At 41.9% G+C, this 14,273-nt stretch overlaps 1 protein-coding gene across 1 annotated transcript; it reads right to left on the bottom strand.

Annotated features, from left to right (window-relative positions):
- Positions 1 to 406: 406 nt before the first annotated feature.
- Positions 407 to 8,941, bottom strand: CHMP1B (charged multivesicular body protein 1B). Its single transcript, XM_061361930.1, has 8 exons — positions 8,833 to 8,941; positions 6,178 to 6,275; positions 5,166 to 5,312; positions 4,415 to 4,483; positions 3,968 to 4,075; positions 2,953 to 2,996; positions 2,093 to 2,165; positions 407 to 643 (listed from the first exon to the last, which is right to left on the bottom strand). Exons 1-8 carry the CDS (start codon positions 8,846 to 8,848, stop codon positions 599 to 601), a joined length of 600 nt encoding a protein of 199 aa, XP_061217914.1. The 5' UTR covers positions 8,849 to 8,941; the 3' UTR covers positions 407 to 598.
- Positions 8,942 to 14,273: the final 5,332 nt, after the last annotated feature.

Below are 14,273 nucleotides of genomic sequence, written 5' to 3'. Positions count from 1 at the left end.
GTACTGAAGTGATTACACTGTACAAGTTCCCAATTATATGAAAACAGCTTTTATAATTCATTTTTTAACTAAACCATTAATTTCAGCACAATTACCCTAACTTTAAATGACTAAAAACCTCAAAGTATTTGATTTAACAAGCATATTTTCCATTAAGTCTACACTGTCTACCTTTGCATGTTCCAGGGGTTTGGCTGTGTAAGAAAGTTAACAACTATCATCTGAACTGAATACATCAGTTCTCCAACCATAAACAAAATCACTTCATAATTTAGAGTATTTATCAATGACACCCTGCTTTTCCTTTAGCTAAAATGTATCAACATTACCAGCTGGCTTAAAACATCAACTTGCTTTTCTGAAAAAAGCTTGCAAAAATATATCAACTTCAAAATGTACAGGAAAGGACATTAAAGAGCTGATATATTTGGGTTACTTAATGTATTTTAGAAACAGTAGCAAGCTAGGAGTGAAGAACCTTATATTACAAGTATTCAAATACCTAAGCCATACTGTATACACCTCTCTTGTGTAGTGAAGAACAGCTACAGAAAGGATGTTTTGAAAACATGTAAAAAGAACTGCAGCTTTGTTTGACTTAAACTTGATCACGTAGGCGGGCCAGTCTCTGTGACAGCTCATCCTGCAGAATTGTAAAACACAAAGAAACCAGCTATCAGTAACATGAAAATTCAGTTTTGAAAAGTTCTGCAACGGTCAAGCAATCCTGTGTCTGGATAATAGGAAATCCTCTAATGCACAAGACTTAAAGATTTGCTTAAGACCTTAAGAACGACTGCACTCTTCTGGTGAGATCAGAAGTCCATACAGATACCTTATCTCCAGTGGCAGACACCTAGGAAGGAGTTTCAGAACACAGCAAGCAGAGATAGGGCTGGGTTTGTTCGTGGTTTTTGTATGTATCATCTTTGCAAGTGCAAAACAGCTCTTACAGAATGCCTCCTTATTTGGCTTGGCTGGCTTGGCTGACTAAGCCTGGTATGCAACTTAACTGCTACAGCGTGACAGTAGGTGGTCTGTTTCAGAGGAATTAGTACAAGGTGAAACTGAACTGTTAATAGAACCTGGGATATGTGGGGCTTCTCAAAGATGGGTCAGTTAAGATAAAGTTCCCTAACGCCTTTTCCACAAAGGATGACAGAAATAAACTTTCCTCTTTTCATTCCCTCAAATGTGTGCCTCCAGAATGGGAAAAGCAACTCACCAGAAGATCTGTGCAACCCTGACATCAGGATCTGCTCATGCACAAGAAATACTAAGCTCTCATCTACAGCAAATGTGGAATCTTAGACATTAGTTTCCGAAGACCTTAGAATCGTAGAATCATAGAATAGTTAGGGTTGGAAAGGACCTTAAGATCAAGTTCCAACGCCCCTGCCATGGGCAGGGACACCTTGCTCTAAACCATATCACCCAAGGCCTTGTCCAACCTGGCCTTGAACACTGTCAGGGATGGAACATTCACAACCCCCCTGGGCAACCTATTCCAGTGCCTCACCACCCTAACAGGAAAGAATTTCTTCCTTATATCCAATCTAAACTTCCCCTGTTTAAGTTTTAACCCGTTACCCCTTGTCCTATCACTACAGTCCCTAATGAAGAGTCCCTCCCCAGCATCTCTATAGGCCCCCTTCAGATACTGGAAGGCTGCTATGAGGTCTCCACGCAGCCTTCTCTTCTCCAGGCTGAACAGCCCTGACTTTCTCAACCTTCCACATGTTAAAGGGAAAAAAACCCAAACTCCTTACGTGTGCTACAGGAGATGGCTGTATTCCTTAACTTTGGAGTAGGCAGGAGAGTCAACCATTTGGAACTCTCTGAAGTAACCATTCAAAAATAAACCTGGAACATCTAAACTTTCTGGATTTACAAAGCAGTTGTATACTTTGTTTAAGTCAAAGTCGCATTGTTAAAGTTACTTTAATTGCAAGATTATTTTAAGTACATGCTTTTTCTTTGGGACAGCTAAATCTAATTACACTTCAGCAAGCCTGTTTTAACTGAGTGAAGCATTAAATCTCATAATACATTTCTCCAGAAAATACTGATTCCAATGGAATCAAATGTTTACCTGTTCTGCTGAGGCAACGCTTGTACCAACAGAACCTGTCTGTCCTTGAGGTAGTTCCATGTTCAGATCAAGACTAATAGGAGAAACAAAACAAAAATCCCAAGTCAGGCATACATGGCTACAGGAAGAAGCACAGTAATTGACAAGGAGAGGAATACTGAGAGAGCATGAGGCCACCCACATCCCATGAAAGCTGTACTCCAGCTAGACAACTCCATCAATAAATTTGACTCATTGCAAAGAAAAGTCCTAGATTATAATTAGAATTAGCTCAATTAATTCTACTCAATCAGGACTGAGCAAGATAACTGTTCCACAGAGTTGTATCAGACAAGGTATACTTATGAAAGACAAAATATGCTCAAGCCAATACTGACAGTTTTAACTTCTGTGTCACCAGGAAGCCAAGTAAAAGTCTCTGAAATATTTCAGTATAACCCTAAAGGCTTAAATATGTCATGACAACCTATTTTGCAACATCTGGCTTACGAGAGCGGAACTACAGGAAGTTTTGATGTGGTAAGAGGGGTGGGAAAAGAGAAAATTGTGGAGAAACACAGCAAGGATTGCTAATGGCAATCCAAGTAAATGTCATGATATGACAAATGACATGTGATTTTAGGCTTTTGCACAATAACCCTTGCATCCTGACACTCACAGCAGCACTGAGTGAGAACAGAATGAAATACCAGCAACTAAACTATTACAAGAATTATATCCAGAGATGAAAGAAAACCAGTGATTTGTCTTCTCTTCCAAGAGACAGAACCATACAAAACAAGGGTATCTGACCTTGAAGTTAACCAGGAAGGACTGCTGGATCCAAGATTTAATCAAACAATAGTCAAAATTTTACCTACCCTGCTTCATCTGCCATTTCCTGTAAAAGCATATCCACTTGGTTCTAGAGCAAAGAAGAAAAAGCTGATTGTTGCATATTGTAGCTTATGACAACCTCTTCTGTTAAATTTTAAGAGAATAGGGATTACTTTAGCGAAACTGATTAAAAGGTAAATGCCTTTTACAGACCACCAGAAGGGCCTGTATGAACTCAAAAATAATGAGTAGAGGTGCTCAGCCTGTTAAAATCCATTTATTGAGCCCTAGCTTCCAAAATAATGAGCTCTAGCTTTCAAAGAATTAAACTCATCCATAAAACCCCTCAAACTTATACTTGAATATTGCAAGTGTGGATTATTAGCTATTAAAACACTGCTTTGCACAACATGGAAAAAAGCTCATCTCCAATAGATCTGGTTTACTGGATTTGGGTTTAGGTTTAATTTATTGACAAAGCGCTCTCTCCAGTAAATTTCTCTCCCTGTCAAAACTTCTGTGAGGATAGCATGTTTAGTTCCTTGTGGAACAGAATAAGGGAACAGCTGCTAGGAATTCTTAACTATGTCAAGCATTATTTAAAGATTTATTTTAGTAAACACACTCCCACAAGCTGAAAGTATGTAATTAACAACCTTTCCATTGCATATACCACTACTAATTTGGTGGTGACTAATGTCATGTCATTAGTAAGTTAGAACTATTCATTTTCCCACAGCATATTCTGTTTTGATAATTAATGCTGTAGTGTCTTCTGGTTCACAACTTTGCTTATTTAGTAGGAGGGTTAAGGTTGTCAAGATATAATATAAAATAAAGCTTGCTATAAGAGTGAAATAGACCAAAATACATGTATGTGATCCTCTCTACTTGTGACAATAATCTGCAATATTCACTTCACCACAAAAAAGCACAAAGCAAAAGTGAAAAGGCTCCAGCTGCTGCTACATCTCGAAGTAGATAGCAAGGAGAGAATCAGACATTTCCATACATTTAGACACAAAATTTAAAATCACCTTAGAAAAAAAAATATCTTACTTGTGGCGTTGTTAGTGTAGTAGTGTTGCTCATTGTGTCTTCCATCTGTTGTGTCTGAACATCTAGTGTTTCAAACTGATGCTCAAATTTATCCATTAGTGCAGATATCTATAAAAAACATCAAATCAATGTTCTGCAGGTAACAAAAGAGAAGTATCTCTCAACTGGTAAAAAGAGAACCACAGTACAAGGGCAGGCAGCTTTCGGAGATCAGAAGCTTGCCCCCCTCCCCACGTCAAGTGTGAAGTTGATCTGATGCTGCAGTTCAAGCAGGTTTGTCAGGGCCCTGTTCAGCCAAGTTCTGAGCATCTCCATTTATGAAGACTTCACAACTTAGTCTAGGATCTACCCCACTGCAAAAACCTTTTCTCTTGAGTGGAATTCCCCTTTTTAGTCTGTTGCCCTTTCTGCTTTTGACATGCAGCTCCAAGAAAAGTCTGTCTTTACCTTTTCCAAGTTCATGCTCTTCAGTGTGGCATCCATAGACTTAACTACCCCTGCCATTGACTTTGTTACCTGAAATGAGGTAAAGGAAAATATTACAATGAAAGAAAAATGAGCAGTTTCTTACCAAGCTCTCTTATCTCCACCCACAGACTTTCTACAGTACCAAGTAGTAGGGCACCCACTACTGTCATCTAGAACACCACTTTTTTTATAGCTCGTACATTTAAAATTCTGTAAATTAATTCAACCACTTGAAATATGCATTCTGAGCTGAAACTCAATACAAAATTGGGTGTATACGGCATTAACTTCTTGTTAGGTCTCAAGACCTACCAATATTAAGGGATATATTTAGTATACAGATCACAGAATAAACCCTCTGGTTGAAGAGCACTACAGCCGTTTACCATAAAAAACTACTTGAGCTAAAAACAATCTCTGGTGTCACAAGTCCTACAACATGTCATTACGTATTTGGAAGGGGAGCAATATCTTTGCAAAATAATCAGAAGCGTAACCAGTAAAACACACTGTCTCCTTAATAACAGCTAAGAGAAGTTACTAGCTACAAAATATAGTGGGTAGCAATCTACTCCTAAACAGCAGCTGCCAGGGTGATTCCAGTACCTGATTTACTACTGACTACATCTGAAACCAAAACTGAAACTTCTCAGCTCATTACAGACAGAATTAAGTCGCTTACAAGATCAGAGGTCTCATCCTCGCAATAGATTTGTGAAAACAGACTTACCTTGCCCATTGTCACTGCAGTCTGAACTCTTGCTGCTACAGCATCTACCCTGGCACTCATGCGCAAGAAATTGATGGCTTGATTCTTCTGTCGGATTGCATTTTCCGCATGTATCCGTGCAACTTCCATGTTACCCTTCTGAATTGCCTGAAAAAAGGAAAAAGAAAAAGCATTTTAACCCTCCCTGCTCCTGTAAGCATGATTCCTAAGTACCATATTAGTTTTGAAATAAGCATCTAAATAAGGTCAGTCTTTCTCAAGCAAAAAGGAAGTACAAAGCTTTATAAGCTCTTTTCATGCCACTTTTTGATATCCTAAGATGCAGCAAGTACCAAATGCTTAACAGCTAAAAAGAAGCCCATAAAGCTAAACATTATGAAGTACTTGTGGTTTAATATTTCAACTATATTAGTGTCTTTTCTACTAAAAGAGAAAATAAACCCCTCCTTCCTCCCTGTAAGTTCTCAGACTTTCCAAGATGTGAACTCCTAACTTCTTTTCAAGGATGGTATCTGACATGCACTTCAAGTAGGAGGCTTTACAGAGCTACACGAACATGATTTTCTCATTCCGAAAAACGTTTTCAGTATCAAGACCCAAACACAATATGCAGCTGGCACAGTTGTAACTAATGGCCAAAAATAGTAAAAAAAAAAAATTTAGCCTCTATCTTTACTACTTCCAAGGACTCAAAAACTATTTTGAAGTTCCTCTTCATAAACCCTTTCAGTACAAGATGATAAACAATAAGATTGAACATTTTTAACTTTGAGAACAACAGTCTCTCACAAAACACATAAAACAATCTTCTCAGGAAGAAAACACCAGAAGCTGTGCAAGAAGACACTTAAGAATGTATCCTCGTATTTCTTAAGTATGGGAAGATTAATAATCATGTATTTTAAATCACAAACATTTACCAAGGTATTATTAGCATGTGTACCAGGAAAATGGTAAAACCTGCCATAATCTGTAAACAGACCTAAAGATCTGTTTCAGACTCACTGCTTACCTTTTTAATTTTAGCTTTCTCAGCCTTTTCTTCTTTGTCGCATTTTTTTGAGTTCCTGTTGAGTTCCTTTGCAGCAAACTTCAAATTAAACAGATGCTCTGCAGCGCAAGTTAAGGGTTCAAGAACAGGATCAACACTTTCATCACAGTACTCTGCTCTCCTGTTTGAAGTGCTACCAAACCTGTCTTTCCCCGTTAGTGATATTAAAACTTGTAAAATATTACTTAAATAAGCCCCTGAAATTCACACAGTAAAAAGACCTACCAAGCTATTTTACTATTACAATGCCACTTATCAGCTGGGTTCTAAAATGTAAGGCCATAGAACATAAGTTCAGATCTCAACCTGGCTCTTTTAACAATCAAATCTATTTCCGACTGATAAATACAACAAACCAAATATCCCACAAGAGGAACTGAAAGTCTTGCTCTGCAAGGTACTTTCACTCACACACCTGGAGTCCTGGACTCTCAAGAGATATGAAAGTGCAGTTCACTGGCCTGCCTGAAACACCCCCACCTGAAAAAGCAAGCCATTGAGGAAAAAGAAGATAAAATAGCCATGCAATAACAAACTGGGGTGGCTGCCCCAGTACAAAGAAGGAGAAAGGGCTGCCCTTTGAAGCCACAGTATGATCTTGGGTTTAAATAGCTGATGCAGCTCCTTCACAGAGCAGCCTCCCAGGCCTGGGTCATGTGAGCAATTCTGGGGACCCAGCAGCTCTGGCATCTGACTTTTGGGGAAAGAAGACCAAAGCAAGAGAAACTTGTCTTTTCAAAAAGTTCAACTCCTGCTTAATCTTAAAGGTCTAAGACAACAATAGAACAAAACTTCTTAGTGTCTTAGAACTTAGTGCATGAAACCGTTGCTGACAGGGAATAAATTATCTCCTGTAAAAATAATAATTAAAACACTATACTCTTGAAATGCTGCAGCTGAAAGCTTCTAAATAAGGTCAGTCTTTCTCAAACAAAAAGTAAGTACAAAGCTTTATAGGCTCCTTTCATGCCACCTTTTGATATCCCAAGAGAAAGATGCAGCAAGTACCAAATGCTTAACAGCTAAGAGGAAGTACATAAAGCTAAACATTATGAAGTACTTGTGGTTTCTTTAATATTTCAAGTATATAAATTACTCCAGAACTGTTTTTTCCCTTTAAAGCCCAGCCACACATCTTGGAGCTCTGACAGCAACCTGAATACATTAGAAAACCTGCTGATGTATTTGTTACCCTATAAACATCATAAGCAGGCCACAGAAAGTAACAGCTCTGCCCATACACTGAGGATACCTGTTACAGTAGCTGCCAGGAACACCAGAATTGCTGCTTGCACTTCAATTTCTTTGCTTTAAAACCTAAGTCTCCATCCCTTTCACCAGCAGTACGTGTACTGCAGTAAGCCACAGATTAGGTCATTTAACAAACAGGAAAACACCTTTAGATTGTTTATTCAATCATACTTCATGTCAGAGACTGGAAGAACCAGGTAAAACATCACACCACCTATTTACACCGATTACACTGAAACACCATTTCAGAACAGTTTATCTGGAAATAACTTCCTCAGTTACTCACTTGGGCCACCAGCCTGCGGCTTTAGTTCACCCTGTCACCTCTGCAGCTCTCCCCTCCCACCAGGAGCACACACTTGCTCCTCCCTTGAAGCATCTTTCTCAACGTACCAAAAGCCAAGTGAAACTGAACTTGAACTTCCACCATTAACCATGACTCACAGTCACCTGCTCCAGCTCTCCATCAGGCCCTACCACAACAGCAATGCTGAGCACTTGCCAGCATACCTCAACCCCATCAGGACCTCCGTAACCTTTAAAGCCTTTTTTGCCCCTGCACAATTAGGCAGTTTTATACAGCAAGAACGTTTAAATTTACCCTCCAGGATTTTCCCTGTGTGTAACTTCTCAACACCAGGAAGCACAGCAGGATTTGTTCAGCTGGCAGCAGCTGCTGTCTAGGGCGGACATCTGTCCAGCCTGTATACACAGGCTATACACTATAGCAGTCAGGTGTCCCCAGTTCATAATATGCACAACTCTGCCCTATAAATCCCTTTTCGGCCACAGGGACCGGGCTGTCATTTCGTGCTGCCTGGGAGAGATGCCACCCCCTTCTCGCCCCCCGCTAACGCTTGTTGACCTTGCCTTGCCGAAACAAGATAAGCTTCCCCTTCCCCTCTCCCCCAGGCAGGGAGGGCAGTCCCCAGGTTCCGAGGCACGTCTCCAGGCAGTGTCTCCCCCACGGCCCAACCCCTCCTTCTCCTCCCGGCAAAGCCCCTCTGAGGCGGGCCCAAGCCCCCACTGGGCCTTCCCGCTCTCGCACCCACCGCCCCCATGAGGGACAAGGCGCGGTTCCCCAGTCCCACCCCTCCCTGCCGCACATCGGGGGCTCCTCCCCTGGCGGAGCGGCCTCGCACGCCACTGCCCCCCGCCCCACAGTGAGCACGGGCGCAGTGCCGCCGGCTCCCAGCTCCGCTCCGCCAGGCCGGGCCCAAGCCGCGGTCCCTACGCCCTGAGGGCCGCCAGCCGCCGGCCCCCGCAAGGAAGCGCCAACAGAGACCGGCCACAGCCGCGGTAGGGACACCGAGGGGGCTCCGCCCCCAGCGCAGCGCACGGCCGAGACCCGCGCTCCGAGGATACTCTCCATGTTGGACATGGCGGCGGGCGGCTCCACGGCGCTCCGGCAGCCCGGCGGACGGGAGGGAAGCGGCGGGGCAGCACGGCCCTCAGTCGGTGCTGCTGCGACTCCTGCTTCCGCCTGCCGCGCCCCGCTGTGCGCAGCCGCGCCGGGATGGGCCCAGGACGCGCCTGCGCCCGGGAACACGTGTGTGTCATGGGGGGGGGGGGGGGGGGGCGCGTGCGCGTTAGTGCTGAAGCCCTGGGTTAGGGTTATGGAATTTCAGGCTATGAGGCTCTAGGGAAGGGACCTCAGAGCTCATCCAGCTCCAACCCCTGCCCCTGTGTCCAACCTGGCCTTGAACACTGCCAGGGATGGGGCAGCCACAGCTTCTCTGGGCACCCTGTGCCAGCGCCTCAGCACCCTCACAGGGAAGAGCTCCTGCCTAAGAGCTCAGCTCAGTCTCCCCTCGGGCAGGTTCAAGCCATTCCCCTTGGCCTGTCCCTACAGGCCTTTGTCCCAAGCCCCTCTCCAGGTTTCCTGCAGCCCCTTTAGGCACTGGAGCTGCTCTAAGGTCTCCCCTTCAGGAGCCTTCTCTTCTCTAGGCTGACCCAGCCCATCTCTCTCAGCCTGGCTCCAGAGCAGAGCTGCTCCAGCCCTCGCAGCATCTCTATGGCCTCTTCTGGCCTCGCTCCAACAGCTCTGTGCCCCTCCTGTGCCGCTGCCCCAGAGGTGGATCAGGACTGCAGGGGGTCTCCCTTGGTGCCTCTCCCGGCTCAGGGAGTGCAGCTGCAACATCAGCCCCTCAGCTGCTTATTTAATAGAATAATGTTTAAAATGCATGAATATAATAATATAATTATATATTAACAATATTAAAATTATAATATATTCTATGATATAATATTTAATGTAATAATTATTATACAACAGGTCATATATGTATTTTTTTCTATACAAGCACACACATACATGAAATCTTCACATGTGTAACACAAAGATAACATTGTATTGGCCTTACCTATAAGTTATTTATAAGCCTTTCCTAGAATTTCTTTATACTTCCGTTTAAAAATTCTGTTCTTTTTTTAAGGTGATCCCCTCTCAGGTTACAGTGTTAAGTTTCATTTCAAATGTAACAAAATACAATATTAATACACTGTCAGACTTTTTAAAGTGATAAAACATTTTAAACTTGACAAGCAATAACATCACATTCTGATGCACTGAGGAAAGCCTTGATAACTTGTCACATCCAATTTTCTGTTGCTACTCTTTCTTTCCTGCCAGTAGGAAAGCAGTGGAATTACCTTTCAAGGGAAGCAGACTGCTATTCCATGAAGCTAATTAAATGAACTGTAAACCCCACACAATATTTCTGCATGGTTGCTTTCCCCCCACTGCGTCCTGTGGAGTGTGTCCTACCCACAGCTGAGGGCTGCTCTGGGACACGGAAATCTCAGCTCTTCCCTTTGAGGCTGGACAGAATGGAGCTGGACTAAGTTGCAGAATTTTAATACACTGGGAAAAAGGGATTTAACCTGAAAAAAAGAAGATAGTGATTTAATACCTGCTGCAGTTGCTAGAAGAATTTTCACATGCTTGAAGTTAGTGCAGATGTTCACAGAAACAAGATCAGAGACCTTAATCTTCTTCAGAGCACTGAGGATGACCTATATAAAACCTTTGGTACAAACAACTGTTATCAGACTGTATTTTTATCATATTTATAAATGAGAAATTCTGCACTTTATTGCCCGTATTTCAGTATACCTAAGTAAAAGTTACCTACTAAGTGTGCAGCATTTCTCTTCAGGTCACGTAGAAAGAAAGACCAAACAAGGGTTGTGTTCACTGCTGAATTGCTGGAGATGTCATTTCAGAAGCTCATGACAGTCGCTTTCATAATTGGTAATTCCTCCGGCAAGTTGAATTAGTTTCTTGAGTCACCTTGCTGAGTCACTCTGATATCTCCAGATGCAGGTTTTTCCCTATTGCTGCATCTCTCAGACAGGAGCTGTTAACAGAAGTGCTGCGATGTCATAATTATTAAAAGATTGAGAGTCTGAACCAGTAATTTTGAAAGAACTAAGGAGGACTCTCATTTACTGCATTACACATTAGCAATAGCGTGACTTTATGCCCAGACCCTTCTGAGAACCAACCCTCCCCAAACCCTATCTCTCCAAACAAGAAAGAACAAAATGTCAGCAGCATTCATCGTATCTAATAAACCATTCAACACCCAGAAAAGAGTGGAAGAAGAAGGTCTTCTGCCTTTGAATTTGCTGCAAGATAGAACATAATTATAGGAACAGAACTTCAAAGATAAAGTTCACAGGCATATCGTTAGCTGAAGGGCTTTCTTCATCCTTCACATCACTGTCAGAGAATGTATTTGTGATTGCCTCCAACTTTTCATTAAATAACTATTTTGAACAGGATGAGGTAAAATGAATCATAGAATCATAAAATCATGGAATGGTTAAGGTTGGAAAATCCCTTAAGATCATCCAGTTCCAATCCCCTGCCATGAGTAGGATGCCTCACACTAGATCATATCGTGCAAAGCTCTGTCCATCCTGGCCTTTAACACTGCCAGAGATGTTGCAATTACCACTTCTTTGGGCAGCCTGTTCCAGTGCCTCACCACCCTCACAGTAAAGAACTTCTTCCTTATGTCTAACCTGAATTTCCCCTGTTTAAGTTTAAACCCATGACCCCTTGTATTATTGCTACAGTCCCTGATGAAGAGTCCCTCTTCAGCATTATACATCCCAGTTCAGTAAGAAAAATACAGATTATATAAATTATTTTTTGTTGGGTTTCTTTTTCACTGCCTTTTATTTCTTTAGATACATAAGGCTAGAGTCTCACTTGCTAGAGTTCCAAACAGCAGATCAGATATTGACAGCCACTGAGGAGCTGGGCTCTAATCTTCTGTGATCCTAAAAGACCTCTTGTTGAGTCAATTGAACTAACAATAAGCTAAACCTTCATGACTGTTGCTGTTCCAGAAGAACACTGGGGCAGTTAATAATCTTCTTGGATCCATCCCCAGAAGAACAGCTGCCAACACTACTGTTCAATTGTCTCGCAGCATCAAAGGGAAAAAATCAGCTGTCTGTCAATGGAAAATGATACAGTCTTGACATCCCCCATTAGAGAAGTGTCATAAACTTAATTTCTGATAACACTTGACATACCCAAAAGGGACAGCTGCTCAACCTAAAAGCTGAAGGCACTGCTACTCATATGGAACACCTTCTGCTCAGTACAGACCCTAACATTCTTGTGGTCAGACTATGCTTGCTGCAGGGTAACAGTAATGATGGTTCCCAGAGTTAAATGCACCATGTTTTAAAGGAGTATAGTTTGCAGATAGGCTTGGGCCAAGATATATTTCACCTCAAGACCTGTTCTTCTGTAGAGGTTTCTGTTCTTCTGTTTTAGGTCTCATTCATCATTTCATTTAGGTGAAATAAGCCATCAGACTAGGGCTTTTTTTTCTTGAACAACTCATTCTAGCTCACATAACTAGATTAATACAGCTAAAACCTGAAAACATCCTTGCTGATTTATTGAGTGATCCACTTTGAGTGCCGTTAGCCTTCAGAATAGGAAGCAACTGCATTTCTTGAATTGAATGTATAAAACTCTTTCTAGTGTACAAATAGTCCTTGTTAATGTGAAGTCATCTGTTTGTTACACAAATTGATATTAAGATTCTGATTTTTCTTCCAAACTGAGTATACTCTTTTAATGTCTTTGGGCTGGTAATTGGAAGCTGTTAGAAGCGGTTAAAATTGGTCAGTGCTAAGAAGATTGATCTTCGCTATGTCCATCAGAGAAGGCTTTATTCAGATACTAGAATGCTCTCTAAAAATGCTGATGTATTACTTCATAGCTAGCTAGGCTTTCAGACTTGAAATCACATTTTTTCTTCATGAGAATGAATTTATCTATCAGTTCCTAAACACGGGTATCTGTATTCTTAATAATAGGGTGTCAGAAAAGGTGGTGTTGTGGGAAGTTTAATCCTGCTTTATGATAATTCAAGTTTGCATTTATTTATTAGGATCAACCTATGCCTTTTAAATTCTTGATGTAGTGAAGAGGATTTCATAGATATGTCTATGAGCGTTATGTGGCTTTTTATGGGAAGACAGCAGGAATAAATCACTTCATTTTGTTACTTCTGAAAAGTCCATATAAAAGCAGTTAAAAATGAGAACCTTTCCTACTTGGTGCTTGGGCCAGAACACCAGGTTTGAAACTGAGTCAGGGAGTCTGGAGGACTCCCCTGAGTTACCTTCTTTGTGAGGATGGCAACATAGAAGCAGTGGCCCCATGGACGGGGCACAGGCACAGCAGCGCTGGGAAGAGAGCTCGCTTCCCGCGGTTTTAATGTGATGTTCTGCTGAAGCATCTCAGGCAAAACCCTGCCAATAAAGTGATAAATAAACCTGATCTGACAGCTTCCTCATTTATCCCCACTGTGCGAAATTCCTGTATGAGCAGCCTGTGGGTATGGGAATAATGTAGGAGAACTTCTAGTAAATTAACTGTAGGAAGTGTGGCAGAAGGCACGTTTGAGCAAAGCTAGTAGCAGTAATTATTCTAGCTTGTGTCTCAGGAGCCTGAATTCATAATGATAGAGATTGCTGAGCCCTGACTGTAAAAGCTCTGACATACCTGTGGGTGACAGACATGTGGTGACGAGTAGTGTCACTGCTCTGCTTTTAACAGGAGAGCTCTGTGGGAAGGACCATTTTGGAGGTGGGAAAAGATGCAGTTAAAGTATGTGATTTTCTGGATCTGATCCCCGTTGATGGATAATTCTCAATATTACTAGTTCCCAGAAGCAACTACTACTGCCTCTAGTTTTAAAACCAAATCTGTGGAGAGATGTAGCACAGATGTAACATATTTAATAGAGAGCTAAGTGTGATCAGACTGCTCCTGCATGAACAGTCCAATGGAAACCAACCTCCTAGAAGCTTGTGCAATAATCCTAATGATTAATACTTACTTAAATTAATAAGGATTTCCAGTGTTGGAAACAGACACTAGATCATTGAATATCCACATTTCTTTTCCTATAATATTACTGGAACTCTTTAACTGAGACATGATTTGGAGGTGGCAGCAGCATTGGATAGGAACTATTAGAGTGATCATCTACTCTGGAAAAAAAATTATTCACTTCAGTGATGTCAAAGAGAAGCAAATCTGACCTAATTATCCACAACAACGGGAGAGAGGAAAGCAGCAAACACTGCTCAGAAACAGGAGCATAGAATGTTTTACCTCAATCAAACCTGAAAAAGCACAAATTAGATTCACGCAGCTGACACAGGAGGGAGCCAGCTGGGCTGCAGCCTCCTCACTGCCTCTCAGGACGCAAGCCAACAGAACTAAATTCCAACTTCAACCCCTCTTCCTTCACCGCTGCTGAAAAAAT

This window comes from Neopsephotus bourkii, unplaced genomic scaffold (assembly GCF_033783945.1).
Source record: "Neopsephotus bourkii isolate Nb327-2 ecotype Australia unplaced genomic scaffold, CSIRO-AGI_Nbou_v1 NB_1067, whole genome shotgun sequence".
NCBI classification, from domain to species: Eukaryota; Metazoa; Chordata; class Aves; order Psittaciformes; family Psittacidae; genus Neopsephotus; species Neopsephotus bourkii.
Note: the sequence above shows the minus strand (reverse complement) of the source record. Positions and strands in the feature narration are given on the sequence as shown.

Coding starts and splice junctions, on each gene's coding strand:
- CHMP1B (XM_061361930.1), bottom strand. Junction 4,076..4,414: donor AGAGCATGAACTTGGAAAAG/GTAAAGACAGAC, acceptor TGTTTTTTATAG/ATATCTGCACTAATGGATAA. Junction 2,997..3,967: donor CTACACTAACAACGCCACAA/GTAAGATATTTT, acceptor TCTTTGCTCTAG/AACCAAGTGGATATGCTTTT.